At 40.0% G+C, this 16,472-nt stretch overlaps 1 protein-coding gene across 1 annotated transcript in view; it reads right to left on the minus strand.

Annotated features, from left to right (window-relative positions):
* DNAH8 (dynein axonemal heavy chain 8) overlaps positions 1-16,472 on the minus strand; it is a 324,054-nt gene that overhangs the window by 27,101 nt on the left and 280,481 nt on the right. Inside the window, exon 87 of the mRNA XM_049652745.1 lies at positions 16,037-16,197. Within this exon, the coding sequence (XP_049508702.1) occupies positions 16,037-16,197 (161 nt within the window). The remainder of the gene's footprint in view (positions 1-16,036; positions 16,198-16,472) is intronic.

Genomic DNA, 16,472 nt, shown 5'->3' on the forward strand with positions numbered 1-16,472 from the left:
TCTCTCTCAAAAATAAATAAATATTTTTAAAAAATTTTAAAAAAAAGAAATGGCTGGGTCTGGACACACAGATGGTGTGTGTGCATCAGTGTGAGAGTCAGTAGGATATTAAAGTCCCCTACTATTATTGTATTGCATTGTACTACTGTACTATTGCTGTATTGCTGTCAATATCTCCCTTTTGGTCTGTTAGTATTTGCTTAGGTGCTTATAAGTTGGGTGCACAAATATTTACCAATGTTATATCTTCTTGTTGAATTGACCCCTTTATCATTATGTAATGACCATCTTTGTCTTTTATTACAGTCTTTGTTTAAAAGTCTATTTTGTCTGATGTAACTACCCAAGTTTTCTTTCAGTTTCCACTTGCATAAACCATCACTTTCTGTTCCTTCACTTGCAGTCTGTGTGTGTTCTTACATTTGAAGGCAGCACACAGATGTGTCTTTTTTTAATCCATTCAGCTACTCTATGTCTTTTTTTTATAATATGAAATTTACTGTCAGATTGGTTTCCATACAACACCCAGTGCTCATCCCAACAGGTGTCCTCCTCAATACCCATCACCCATCCTCCCCTCCCTCCCACCCCCCATCAACCCTCAGTTTATTCTCAGTTTTTAAGAGTCTCTTATGGTTTGCCTCCCTCCCTCTCTAACTTTCTATGTCTTTTGATTGGAGAATTTAGCCCATTTACACTTGAAGTAATTATTGATAGGTATGTGCTTATTGCTATTTTGTTAATTGTTTTCTGATTGTTTTGTAGTTCTTCCCTGTCCTTTTCCTCTTCTGCTCTCTTCTCTTGTGGTTTGATGACTTGCTGCAGTGTTATGTTTAGATTCTTTTCCCATTATCTTTTGTGTATCTACTACAGACTTTTGTTTTGTTACCATGAGTCTCACATATAACAGCCTATAAATATCGCAGTCTGTTTTATGTTGACAGCCAATAAGTAAATAAGGCCTTTTTCACAGGAAGACTGAGGTTGTGTTTTGGTCTGCTGCGTGTGCCATGCCTTGTGGGAAGAAGCCTATTAAGAACTGTCCTTCTAATTGTTTCAGTCCTGTGGGGCCCAGAAATGCAAGTGATCCTGGCCACTAGAGCTAGGCATGCAGGAATATCCTCTGTGTGGGATGTCTGCTGGCTTTAGCAGGGCCACAGAAAAGCTCTGGGGTTCGAATATCCCTAATAGCACTAGTAAGGCCAACCAGTGTCACCGTCCTTAGTGATAGTCCCAACAGGTCCCTGCCTCTCTAGCAGATGCCTTAAGATTAGCAGGTGAATCTCCTTCACATATGATCTAAGTGCTTTTCAAACTGCTGTTTTTTGCTCTGAATCAAGGGGTGAGTGAGTCTGCATAAGACCCCTGTTCTTGATTCCCTACAGCCCTTTGGGTCTTTTAGACATGAGCCCCATTGGTTTGAAAAGCCAGGAAGTTTGGGTCCTGTCTCTCTGGTACAGGTCCCAACAGCTGGAGTACCTGATGTGGGGCACAAACTCCTTGCTTCCCAAGGAGAAGCTCTGTATTTATGAGATCCCTCTCAATGATGTGTCACTGTGCCAGGGGCAGGGTTTTGGGTGAGACAACATCTGTGCCTCTCCTATTCATCTCAATGTAGCTCTTTCATGCTTCATTGTGGAGCAGCTACTCAGTTTTCAGGTCTTTTTAAGAAGGAATTGCTTCATATTTAGCTGTAGATTTGGTGTCTCTGTGGGGATAAGTTAGTTCAGGATATTCCCATGCTACTATCTTGAACTGCTTCTTCCTGTGAATTCTACCTATCATCTATCATCTATCTATCTATCTATCTATCTATCGAAAGAGAGAAAGAGTAAGGCAGGGGCAGAGGGAGAGGGAGAGAGAATCCCAAGCAGATTCCATGCAGACCCAACATGGGGCTCAATCCTACGACCCTGGGATCATGACCTGAGCCAAAATCAAGAGTTGGACACTCAACTGACTGGACCACCCCAGGTGCCCCAGCCTGTTACTTATTAATTCACTAGGTTTGTTGCATTAATCAACATTCATTCATATCATCTATGTGATTTTAAAAACCTCAAACCAAAAATTTATTTTAAGGTATTTTTAGGAAGTTCTATGTGGCAGCTGGTAAAACCAAACACACACCTGTCCTGGAATAATGTGCCCACAACAAGGTCTCAAAGAATCCAACAGTTAATTTCCAACAGACTTGAGTTCACAATCAAAACTTACAGAACCCATGAAGAAACTAAATAAGAATTTTTATTCTGAGCAAGAGCCAGTAGAAACAACAGAAAGCAGAAACAAACCTGCAAAGATCACAGATAATACATTTTCAGATGTATGTTACAAAGATGTTTTTATTATATCAAGGGGGGAAAAAAGGATGATTGATACTGCATGTATGTTAGCTAACTTGAATTTTAATAAAAATTTAAGAAGAAAAAAAGGATGATTTAAAATGTAAGTATGAAACAGGAAACTCTAAACATGAATAGCATAGAACCTCTGGAAATTTTTTAAAATATTAAAATTGAAAACCTGTATTAGTTCTTTATTGCTGCTAGAACAGATTACCACAAAATAAGAAGCTTAAAACAACATAAATTTATTATCTTACCGTTCTTTAGTTAATAAACCTGACATAGTACTCATTGGGCTAAAATCAAATTGTAAGCATGGCTGAGTTCCTTTCTGTAGGCTGCTGGGGAAGATCCATTTCCTTGTTCATTTGAGTTGCTGGAAGAATTCACTTTCTTACTGAGGTCCCCAATTCTTTGCTAGCTGTCAGGTGAGGGCCCTTCCTAGCTTCTCGAGGCCATCTGTATCCTTTGGCTCATGGCCCCCTTCCTATATCTTCAAAGATCACAAAGGCAGGTCAAGTTCCTTTCTTGCTTTGTATCTTTCCTCCTGCTTCTATTCCATCTCTCTGACCCACTCTTCCTCCTCCATCTCCCACTTCTAAGGTTCATTTGATTAAATTGGACCTTTGATATTCTACAATAACATCCCCATCTCAAGGTCCTTACCCTTAAGAAAATCTGTAAAATCCTTTGTGCCACATAAGGTAACATATATACAGGTTCTGGGGATTGGGATGTGGATATCTTTGGGGGTCATTATTCTGCCCACCATAACAGTTAACAATGAGTCAAATACCAGATAGATTCAGCCAAATAAATTAGGAAACCGGAAAATAGATCTGCAGACATTATCCAGAATGCCACAGAGGGGAAAACAAATAGGAAATGTGAAAGAGAAGTTAAGAGATATATAGGATAGAGTGATACGTTCTAACATACATCTCAGGCAAGCTTCAGAAAGATAGAAGAGAGAGAATAAAAAAGATAATAAGGGGTAGAATAATGACTGGGAATTGATGAAAGACTTGAATCCTCAAGTTCAGGAAATTCAATGCCTCCTAGGTAGGATAAACAAATAAATAAATAGAAATCATATGTAGACATACCACAGTGAAATTGTAAAACACTCAAAACAAAGTGAATATCTTAAAACCAACGAGAGAGAGAAAAGATTATCTAGAAAGAAATGACAATTAGACTGATGGCCAATCCTCAACAACAGCAATGGAAGCCAGAAGAAAATGGCAGAGTGTGCTGCATATGTTAGGATAAAATAACTATTAAACAAGAATTGTATACCAAGCAAAATTATCTTTCAAGAATAGGGGCGCCTGGGTGGCTTAGTCGGTGAAGCGTCCGACTTCAGCTCAGGTCATGATCTTGCAGTTTGTGAATTCAAGCCCTGTGTCAGGCTCTGTGCTGACAGCTCAGAGCCTGGAGTCTGCTTCAGATTCTTTTCCCTCTCTCTCTGTCCCTCCCCTGCTCATGCTCTGTCTCTCTTTCAACAATAAATAAACACTAAAAAAAAAAAAAAAAAAGAATGAACACAACACAAAAAATTTAAACAGACGTTTCACAAAAAAAAGCTATATTAAGGCCAATAAACACATGAAAAGATGCTCATTATTTACATAAAAAATGCAAATTAAAACCACAATGAGATAGGACTTCAGACTTACAAGAATGATTATAATAAAAAAAGAGACAATAACAAGTGTTGGCAAGAATCAGAGAAACTTGAACCCTCATACATTGTTGGAGGGTATCGTAAAATGGTGCAGCCACGTTGGAAAACAATTTAGTAGTTTCTAAAAATGTTAAGAATAGGTTACACATATTATCCAATAATTGTATTTCCAATTATCTATTCAAGAGAAATGAAAACACATATCTACACAAAGACTTGTACAGGAATGTTCATGGCAGCAAAAAGTGGAAATTACCCAAATGTTCATCAGCTTTTAAATAGATAAACAAAATGTGGTATGTTCATATATTGGAATACTGTTTGACAATAAAAGCAATGAAGTACTGATCCATGCTACAACACGGGTGAGCTTCAGAAACATTATACTAAGTGAAAGAATGCATCCACCAAAGACCACATAGTATATGATTCCAGTTACAGGAAATGTCCAGAAAGGCAAATCTATAGAGACACAAAGTAAATAAGTGGTTGCCTAAGGCTGAGTGGGGGTGGTAGTGAGACCTGATTACAAATGGACATGAGGATTCTTTTCAGGGGTGATGGTAATATTCTAAAATTAGGTGGTGGGTGATAGTCACAGAAGTTTGTAAACTTAATAAAAATAATTGAATTGACCACTGAAAATGAATCAATTTATGATAGGCAAGTTGTAAGCCAATAAGGTGCTCTTTTGTTTGTTTGTTTTTACAAAGGAGGGCAAAATAAGACATTGAAGGAAATTCTAAAGGATACACTTCAGAAAAGATAATTATTCTGGTGGAAGGTTTGTGGTAGCAAAGATTGGGTGAATGCATGGGCAAATGTAAACATCATTATGGCATAAAACAGTAATTATATTTTTAATTGTGGGTTTATAAAAAAAAAAAGATAAAATTAAAATACTGGGGTGCCAGGGGGTGAGTAACTATAGTTAAAATTACCTAAGAGATTTTTATTGAGAGGAGGGTAAAGATACTAATTAAAAATTTTTTTGATGTTTATTTATTTTTGAGAGAGAGAGAGAGAGAGAGAGAGAGAGAGAGGGAGAGAGAGAAACACAGTACAAGCAGGGGAGGGGTAGAGAGAAGGGGAGACACAGAATCTGACCAAAGCAGGTTCCGGGCTCTGAGCTGTCAGCACAGAGCCTGACACGAGGCTTGAATCCATAAACGTTGAGATCATGACCTGAACCGAAGTCGGATGCTTAACTGATTAAACCACCCAGGTGCCCCAAGATACTAATTTTACACTTAATTAATATTGGATGTTAAAATTTCTAGAGTGACCAGTAAAAAAATAGAAATAGTACATAAATTCCAAACTAGCACAGGGATAAAAGTAGAATGAAAAAAAATCATATTCAGCAAGAAGTCAAAGACAAGGAAGATGGAGCAAAATATAGAAATGCTGGTGCAAAATAAGCAACATTTTATATTTTATACACATGTTATAAATACTCATGTATTTAACACTTAATCAGTTTTTTTTTTAAATAACAAGTGTACAAAGATGTATGTACAAGGCTGTTTGTAATGGTATCTGTAATAATAAATCCTGGTAAAGCCCTCTAAAAATCTATACAGTCAGTAAAAATGTGATGTAGCTCTCTATTAATTGGTAAGTTGAGGTTATTGAATTGAGATTACGGAATGAAATAGCATGGTACATTCTGTTTTATGAAACATTCTGTTTTATACTCCACTGTATACATATGCCTCATCAATCAATAGTCACTTAGGTTGGTTCTATATCTTGGCTATTGTAAATAATGCTGCAATTAAAATTATTACTCAGCCATAAAAAAGAGTGAGATCTTGCCATCTGTGATAACATGGATGGACCTACAGGGTATTATGATAAGTGAAAGAAATCAGATGGAGAAAGACAAATACCATATTTCCCTTACATGTGGAATCTAAAAACACAAAACAAAACAAAACAGCAGAAACTGACGCATGAAAAAAGACAACAGACTGGTGGTTGCCAGAGCAGAGGGGGTTGGGAGGATGGGCAAATTGGGTAAAGGGGAGTGGAAGGTACAGGTTTCCAGTTATGGAATGAATAAGTCGCGAGGATGAAAGGTATAGCATGTGAATATAGTCAATAGGATTGTAATAGCGTTGTATGGTGACAAATTGTAGCTACACTTGTGGTGAGCAAGGCATAATGCATAGAGTTGTCAGATCACTATGTTGTTGTAAACCTGAAACTAATATAACATTGTGTGTCAACTATACTTCGATAAAAAAAATAGCATGTTACAAAAACCTAATATTCTGTTAACATTGTGCATGTAAGCATGGAAAAGATCTGGAAGGGTATTTTTATAGTGGGATTTTTGTATGAGCTTGTGCTGTGATTATTACTTTCTGCTTTCTACAATGTTTGTTTTTCTCAGTAAGAAAGTATGATTTTTTATAATAAAGAGTATTAAGACCATTTTCATTTTGAAAATGAGAAAAAATAAGCCCCCAGATGCAAAGCCCACCAAGGACTCAACAGAGATGAATCAGTGACAAATGTCTGAGGTTCATTGAAACGCATCTTACAAATCCCTAGTAATCTTTGTGCCCCACCAGAAAGGCCCCCTTCTACCTTTCCTCACAGCATTTGGAAAGAAAGAATTACACCTTTCTCTTTTTCATCTCTAGCATGAATTGTGCAAATTTACTCACTAAGGAGCTACTGCTAAAATTACCCAGGCTTCTTTGCTTATGAAAAAGCCACATCTTGTGTCAACAGAGGAAATTCTATTCAGCTAGCCTTTAATTCAATTAGGAAATCAGCTGAAGAGTGAAAGAGAGGCTGTGTCTTTAGAATTTTCTTTTTTTAAAGTTTTTAAAAATATTTATTTATTTTTGAGAGAGAGAGAGAGAGAGAGAGAGAGAGAGTGAGAGCGGGGGGAGGGGCAGAGAGAGAGGGAGACAAAATCTGAAGCAGGATCCAGGCTCTGAACTGTCAGCACAGAGCCCAATGAGAGGCTCGATCTCATGGACCATGAAATCATGACCTGAGCCAAAGTTGGATGCTCAACTGACTGAGCCACCCAGACTCTGCAAGAATTTTCATTTGATTAGCAGGTAGAATAATGCATCTGGCCCCAAATGTACATATCCAAACAACTGCATCCTTTCCAAAAGTTGTGGCTAAGGTAAATAAATCTGCCACTATGCTCTATGAGCTGGACTTACAGTCAGCTACAGTGATTATGAGGGTTCTTTGTCAAACCCAGTGAATGCTTGTAACCCAACCAGAGTTGGTGTATTAACTTCATATTACCTTTAAACATATGAGTTTCACAATAAGGGCCAATAAGGTAAAAGCTGATGTTGAATAAAATTAAATGAAAATTGATTTTGTATAATTTTACACAGAATTTAAAATTCATTTTTGATTATTTTTTGATGAGCAGCCTCTACTCAGCTGTTGGGAGTTTTAGAATATCCTCCCAAAGACATTCATTTAAAAAGTTGAAAGATGACCAAATCAGGCACACACAAAATTGAACATGTATATTGGTAATTAAAAATTCTAGTAAAATGGGACAAAAAGCACTTGCAACTCATCCCTGAATTTTGAAGTATGGTGCTACCCCAGTTTTTAAAAGTCATATAAAGTATAAGATACAAGTAACTCCTAAGGGGAAAACCTATGAAAATAGCTAATGTGACAACAAAATGGAGTCATCAAAAGTCAAGGATCCACATATTATTATACACAGTTCTCAGAAATGTAAACTTCTATGTGATTTATATTCTAGCATTAGATCTTATTCTAGCATTAGATACAGTAAAGACAGACAATGTTGGCAGACTGCTGTGTTAGAGAAGATGTAGGTATCACTGTCACTGTCTCACTGAGGGCTGTGAAACTCCAAGCAAGTCTGGATAACATGAAACCTCTGGCTTTATCATAATCTCCACATATCCATATTTCTGCTGACTCCCAGGACTCCCTGTTAGTTAAATCAAACAGTTCCAAAACCCACCTCATTGTTCCCATTCTCCCTTCGCCCCAGTCTGTCCCATCTCCTTTTAACAATATCAATGTCTTCACCCAGCTGCTGATCAACAGACTTCAGAGATAGTCTCCACCTGATGCCACTCTCCAGCTCTTCTTGGTTTCCAAGGCCTATTTCCACATCACTTCTAGCATCCATCTAGAAATTTCCAGCATCTTCATGGTGCCCCACATCTTGGAAAAACAGTCTCTGCATGTGCATCAGCCTCACGGTTAGGCTGCTCCTTTCTTGAATCCCCTCTCCACCACGCTCCAGACTCGGGTGGACTTGGTCCCGCACACATAGCACACGCACACACTTTACACCGTCATACCCCTCCTTGGACTGCTCCTCCATGTATGTGCCCTAAGCTATGCATTTTATTTTCACTATGCTCAATCATTTTATTTTTTTAATTTTTTAAAAATTATATATATTTAAGGTGTACAATTTGATGACTCGATATCTGTATACGCCCTTTACTGCTCATTATCTTCCTCTTTCCTTGCGCTGTCTTTCTTGTCCCCAGGGCTACAGTCCTTTCCTCCCTAATCCTACCCTCCCCTGAGAACTCCTGCACATTCATTGAGTCACAGCTCAGAGGAGGCCTCTCTCGATAGCTTAACTTTAATACCTAAGCTGCAATTTACTGCTCCTTCGCCTTTGTTCTCATAGCATTGTGTGTGTGTGTGTGTGTGTGTGTGTGTGTGTATGTTATATATAATACTGATTTTAGAGTCTGTCATGTTGTATTACATAACCATTTGCCACTCATTTATTTTCCTTAATACATGATGACCTCCAAGGGCAAGGACTGCATTTTACTAATCTCTGTATCCTGAGTTGGCTACCAAGTAAGTTCTCAATAAATATTTGTTTGTTGAATTCAGGCCAATTGGCTTGACTTTTATTAAACCTCAAATGTAAAGGAGAGCAATTCTCCAATATTTAAAGGGCATGAAAATTTAATTATTTGTTTCTTCTTATGGTAAAAGCATAGTAAATTATCATTATCACTTCCTGGCACGTTACCTACTATCATTACCTACTTCCTGGCACGTTTCCACATACAAAGGGAAACATATATGAGTCATACGCTCTCAAAACACAGGAGAATCAGAAAGACATCATTTGAGGGTAAAGGACAACTGTTTTCAGTATGATATTTAAGCACAGATCTTTAAAGGTTGAGGAGAATAAAACCACAGTAAATTTCCATTCACACAACAAAAATCAGAGTTCATTCTTTGTGCCTGTTCTAACTCCAAACAAAAGAAGGGAAAGACCTCCTATCTGTGATTCTCAGGAGCTCTTGGCTCACCTCCAGTCTGTTGCCTCTTTGGAAATACACTCTGCACCAGAGGCTGAGTGCCAACAGTGGACACCACTGCAGACATGACCATCATGCTCTTGGCCGGCACTGGCCATGTTCACCAGTGCTCCAGGGAGGGGCCAATGGATATGTTACTGCGGCTAGATCTCGCCTAAGAAGTCATTTTCTCGGTGGGTGATTTTATTTTTTTTTTATGAGGTGATATGAAAATAGTCCTCAGGACATGGATGTGGGTATGAAGTCCTGAAAAGCTGACCCATTTTGCAGAAGAGCTAGACAAGATCTCCAGATCACCTCCCCACCACATATTTTATGAGGCACAGGATGCCAGGGCTGTACAACTCACATTTCTCTATCCACAATGTGATTTTATGCTTGCTGAGTGAGGAAAGGCAGAAGCCTAGTTAGCTAGCTATTATGGAGAACTGTGAATATCTCTATATGCCTCAAAAGCCTTTCAGGCTTTCAGGAAAACAGTCCCTATAAATGTTCTGAGAAGAACGAGAACTATAATACTCCAAGAGCTTTGGTTCCAAGTTACTTCTAGAAGAAAATTTCTCTTTGGAGCTAAGTATGGGAAGAAGCTCATATTGGTCTTGTAGCTTGGTGGTTTGGGGCAATTGTCTAGGTCACCTCTGTTGGGTGGCAGTCAGGGTCTTGGCTAATAAAAATGCAAAACAAATGCAAAACAGAACTGTCTATAAATAAGCAACCATCTAATGAGATGTTAGTGCACTATCACATCCAAATCAGCCTACGTTCATATACATCTTTGCATATGAGATAACAATAAACATACATTTTTAATAAAAATCTGAAACTCAAATTTCAGCTAATGCTAAAAGGAATACAATTAAATTCATCCTGCATACAAATGAATATAAAAGTTGTAATAAGACATCTGATAAATTTCAGAAGGTAGAAAAATATGCATAATCGTTAATGAGAAAAAGAGCGAAAATAAATAACAGTTTCTGACATTGAGATAGTTGAATTTGCAGAGTCCTTGGTAGCTTATAAATCTAGATAATAAAATGTGAATAAACTATGCATTTTTATGGTTTCTGTCGCCAAGGTATCTAAGCTCTTGGGAAAGATTTTACTTATTTTAAAGCATTTATTCAGCTGTATTTCCCACCCACCCTCCTCAGGGATCCTGCATTCTTAAGGAAGAGAAAGAATCATTATCTCTTTTTGCAAATTTCTCTCTTCTCTCAAATTTGTGGATGCTAACTTCAGAGTGCAGATTCTATAAGCAGGGACATAGAGTTCCCCACCATGGCCCAATGACAGCCCATGAGCTCATCTGAAAGAGTACTATTGAACAGGGTGCACAATCAGATAAACTGATCAGGATTCTTCTAGCTGGGGACATTCACACAGATTTCTCACTGTATCTTAGAGAGTCCACCCCCCTCTTGTACCTTCGAGTATTATTTCTGTACAAATACCTTGAAACTTCTCACCTGGGCTCCAATCCACGTTTCTTCCCCACTCTGACATCCCTTGGTCTTTCCTAATTCAACACACCCAAACAGGACTCTGCAATGTCCCCTCGAATGCACTCTTGTTTCAAACTCCACCACCATCCCAGCCACCAGACCAGAAATGTCAGGGGAGGCTTCAATTCCTTCTTTCATTTCACGCAGAACTTGGGAGAGTCACTTCTTGCTGGAATGGGAAGGGTGGCCTTAGGAGGAGACCAGGGGTAGGTTTTAGCTGAGAAGCTTCATTTGCTATTGCTTACTGCCTCCTGGTGGCTGGTGAGGGAACAGCGAGGGGTTGGAGTGCAGCTCTCCAGGAAGGTCCGCTCAAATGTCTACAACCCCAGACACCACATATTTCAGAGCCCAGAGGAAAGAAGAATCAAACCTAGGGCAAAGCTCATCCAGAGACTAAGAAAATGACCAAGCGCAGAGCTACTACCTGAGCAGGAACCAAAAATGGACCACAGTCCCTGGGAGGAGGAGTAGAGGTGTGAGTGGGGAAGACCCTAGGGCGGACCAGGTGGGAAGTTAAGAATGAAGAGAGATCAGGGGAGGAGGGCCACAGGTCTTACAGGCCAACTAGTTGTCTAGGAGATTTAAGGCAGAGGCCCAGCAGTTTCTACTTGACCTCACTCAGTGTGATGAGAGACTGCAAGATCCTGACACTCGATTTTGGGAAAAGATAGCTGAGGCATCTATAGCATGCCTGCCAGTGATGGCATATAGGCCTTTGGACAGAGTGGTAAAGAGAGCTGCCAAAAGACACAGAAGGCTCGCTGTGCTCTCTACCCCTCAGATAGCAACGAATGGATGAAAACGACACACGATTCTCTCTACTCACTAAATCGCACCAGTCTCCATCGGGACGTGTCCTGCAGCTTTGCTCTACCCTCTCCATCCTCTCATCATCCCTCATCTCAGCCTGCGTCAATCCACATCCAGATTTATCCACAGGGTCTCCAAGACAGTCTCAGTCTAAGTAGCCTCCAAATATAGGGAAACGTATTCCATTTCACTCAAAATAAGAGAATACAAATTAAAACTATGCCGAGATACCATTTCTCACTTGTCATATTGGTGAAAATTCAGAAGCTTCACCCATACTCTGTTGATGAGGTTGTGAAGAAAGGGCCTCGTCATGTTGTTGGTGAGAGTGAATAGCCCTATGGAAGGGGGTTGGCAATATTTACTAAGCCCTGATATAGCAACTCTACCTGTACCAAATTACCCTAAAAATACATCTCCAACCACACGAGAAACCAGAACCATGAGATCATTAATTGAGGAATTATTTGGGGTAGCAAAATATTGGAAGCAACCTAAATGCACACCCATAGGAGAATGGATGAATAAACTATGATGCATGTTAACAATGGAGGAGCATGCAGGTGTAAAAAAAAAAATAGTGAGGAAGACATGGGAACATAGAATGGAGTGATTACAAGATACATTTTTAATTGGAGAAGACAAGACACAAAATTATATATATATATATAATATATATATATATATATTATATATATATATATAGTATGACAACTTCATTTAAGAAAAAAGGTAATAAGAACATATGTGTATCTATGTATGAGAAAAAAGAAACAGGGACGATAACCCAGAAACGAATGCATTTGCTTGCCCATAGAGGAAAGGGGAAATGGGTTGGAAAGGTGTGAGAATACCTTATTATGTAGTTGTGACTTTCAAGCCATGCCTGTGTCTCACATATTTAAAATAATCAACAAGGAGGGACAAAAACTCAGTGTAATATGAACAGAAACAAATGAATGTACCTATCTACCTAACTGATAGCGTAACCACACAGAAAAAAACAATCTGAGTGAGTTTTGAATATAGTACTCTGACAACCTCAGCTGGATGTATTCTAGGGACAAAAAGAACTGCAAAGAAATCTTGACCTCCACTTAATACATTTGTTGTTGGTACTGGTATTGGTGGAGTGATTCGGAGCAAATGAGTAAATATATTGAACTTCCTGGGAACCAGAGTTCTTCCCATGGGAGAAAGGAGATAACAATACCGAAATGAGGGAAGACAAGGAAGAGACATGAGGTGAACATTTGGAATTGGAGTTATTAGTATTAGCTCATGATGTTTTTAAAAGTGCTTATTTCTTAGCTCTGTCCATTGAGAGGGGTTACAAGTGCGCGCACACACACACACACACACACACGCACAGAAATAGATGTGGTCACATACAGATGTAACTGTAGATATATAAATATACAAAAATATACATACAGAAAGAGAAAATGCAAATGGTACAAAATGTTAACGATTGGTGACTCTGGGTGAAGGGTCTGTAGTGTTGACTGTACTTGCAACTTTTCTGCGGGTTTGTAATAGTTCAAAATAAAAAGTCAAGGGAAAAAAATCTCTACCATCGCCTCCCATCTGGATTACATTTTAGTTGCACTTCTCTGGACCTTTTCTTCTTCTTCTTCTTCTTCTTCTTCTTCTTCTTCTTCTTCTAACATTTATTTATTTTTGAGAGACAGAGAAAGAGCATAAGCAGGGGAGGAGCAGAGAGAGAGGAAGACACAAAATTTGAAGCAGGCTCCAGGCTCCGCGCTGTCAGCACAGAGCCCAATGCGGGGCTCGAACCCACAAACTGTGAAAGCATGACCTGTGCCAAAGTCGGATGCTTAACCGACTGAGCCACCCAGGTGCTCCTGGACCTTCTCTAGTTCTCGTTTATCTTTCTTGAGAGCTGACGGCCCAAACTGCCACAGTCATATGGGTAAGTCAGGATGAGATGATTTCAACCCTGCTTTAATATATATTTCTTGGCAGAATCCTACACAGCGCCCAACAGGATCCGATTCTCTAGGTACCAGCTTTAAATGACTCCTTGGACTCTTGCCAAGGATGAAATCAAAGTTCAGAGTCCTCATACGTGAGCTGCTTCAATTACTAATTGACAAGTGCCATTTTTCTGCCCATTCACATGAACTCATGAGCTCTTTCTAAAGACCATTCCCGTTCATCAGATTCTTCACAACCCAGAGAAATTTAGTATTGCCGGCACATTGAACAAATATTTCCTGAGCATCAGGCACTGTTTAGCACTAGAGATATGCAGTAAAAATAGACAAAAGTTTCAGACATGATGGTGCTTATGTTTAATGATGGCAGGTAGATGATAGCAAGTATAAATAAGTAAATATGGAGTATGTCCGTTGGTGATACAATCTAAAGAAAAAAGTAGCAAGGAGGATAGAGTCTGGGGTGAGGGCTGGGGAGTGATCTGCAAATTTTAAATAGGGCAGCCAGGGAAGACATCATTGGAAAGGTGACATTTAAGAAAAGGCCGGAAGAGGTGAAAAGGTGAGCCATGATATCCAGGGGGAAGGACGTTTCGGGAAGTACAAGCATCCCGTGGTGGCGGGGCAGGGGAAGGCATCTGGCCTGAGTACCAGGAAGCTAGCAGGAGCTAAAGCTGAGCAGTGAGTGAGGGAAAGGGCAGAGGAGGCCAACCTCCTGAGGGCAGGTGGTCTTACTGGGGCTTTCAGGTCACCTGTAGGTCACTGTCTGCCTTTGACCTTGACATGGAGTGAGACAGGAGCTTTAGGAGGGTTCTGAACAGAGGAGTGACGTAGTCTGCCTCAGATTTTTAAAGTTTCAGCCAAAGTAAAACTATTTCTCCGTGTTCCTTCTTTCAGATCATGTTTCAGTTGATTCCAAATGGATCCCCAAGGAATCCTTTTTACTTCTTCACCTCTTTTCTGTCTCCGGCTAACTTATGACAGCCTCTTCAAATAACAGCTAGGGCCATCACCAAAGAGGCATCATGGTTCCATCACAGGGTCTGAAGAGTGTTAGCCATTCACGGCTCTTCTGGCTCATGCCCACATCTTTGAAGGTGAAAAATAGCATGGGAGAGATGGGAGGATCTGGAGAGGTTAGAATTTGTATGGGTGACGAAAGCCAGGAAGCCAAGCCTCATGCAAGGGACAAAGTGTATATTCAGGGGCAGAGAGACAACGCAGCAGAGGGAGGTTGGGACTCCAGGGATGCTGGGCAAGGGCAGGGAACCGGAAGGTGGGAAATGCCTGTGCCCCTTTGCAGAGTTGTTACAGTTGCAGCAGCAGGTGAGTGACTAGGAGAGAGGCACACCCCACTCCTTCTCGATCGGTCATCCCAGCTTAAAATCTGCCAGAGGAGTCTCGCTTTCTCCCATTCCTTGAAACCACTCTCCTAGACACAAACTTTATGGTTCTTCATCGATGGGCCGGAGGCAATGACCATCTGGAGGAGAATCCCAGCTGGGGCTTCTTGGCGCCCTCTCTGTGGAACTGGATAGCCTTGTTTTCAGGCTCCTTCAGCCAAAAGATGGGTCCGAGAAGGGGCTTGGGATTTGGGTGAATTTCTTGTGTCTTCACTCATCATCTCTTACCTCAGCAACCAGAGCAGGGACCTCATGTTGAGCTGAGACCCATAGCCTCTCCTCCCAGCTCTGTATCCATGCTCTGTGCTCTATGCCCATCATGGGCATTAGTGACAGAGGAGGCAGGTGAGGAAATAAGGAGACAGGGGCCACAAAAGAGAGGATCAAGCAGAAACACAATTCCTCCTCCTCCTCTCTCTATCCCCCTGGTCTTTTTAGACTCTGTTTATGATCATTATTTTTTTTTATTTTATTTTTTTAAACTTACATTCAAATTAGTTAGCATACAGTGCAACACTGATTTTAGGAGTAGATTCCTTAGTGCCCCTTACCCATTTAGCCCATTCCCCCTCCCACAGCCCCTCCAGGAACCCTCAGTTTGTTCTCCATATTTATGAGTATGACCATTATTTTTAATGGATTTTTTTTGGGGGGGGGGGTTAGAGGCAAGGAGCTGGGAGACCATTGTCCTATCAGTGGAAGGCATCGATGCCAATAACACCAACTGGTTTTATGACATGGCAGAGGAGAAATAATCAATGCATAAATTAGAGCTTTAGCATTGTCATAAACTCCGGAGCATCAGGATTTACTGAGGGAAAAGGAGGCCAAGATATGACAAAGGTGTAATTGGAGGACAGGAAGTGACAATATTTTTCACAGCAAAATAAAAAGAAGTGAAAGGAGAGGAATTAAGAGAGGAAATGAAATGCACAGTCTCTGCCAGGCTGAGTTACAAATGATTCCTTAAAATATAAAAAATGCCAGGAACTTACGTGATGTCGGCATTAGGGTGCAGCCCAAAGACTTCAGGGTTATCTAGGGATGGCAATGACTGGATGTACTCAAAATACTGATCCAGGGTTTTGCACAAGGGGATTTTATACCCGGTATAAAACTGGAACGATGGTTCAAACATCTTCTCACTGAACCAGACCTATATGGGGGAGAAAATGGAAGAAATAAAAGTGATGAACATCTCAGTGAGAACTGCCACTATAAGGAAGGAAGGTCACCTTATTTCCATTTTAGTATATTTTTATATTGGGTTTGAAAATACCTTAAGAAAGAAAACCACTGACAGAAATAATTAGCACAAGTATGAAGAAAAGAGAGAGGCCACACGGCACAAAAACAGTGAAGTCCTAGCCTCTCTTGGACACCAAAGAAGGTACTTGCTAACAGTGAAGAGGAGAGAGCCGGGCTTGCAAG

Source organism: Panthera uncia (assembly GCF_023721935.1).
Source record: "Panthera uncia isolate 11264 chromosome B2 unlocalized genomic scaffold, Puncia_PCG_1.0 HiC_scaffold_24, whole genome shotgun sequence".
NCBI lineage: Eukaryota > Metazoa > Chordata > Mammalia > Carnivora > Felidae > Panthera > Panthera uncia.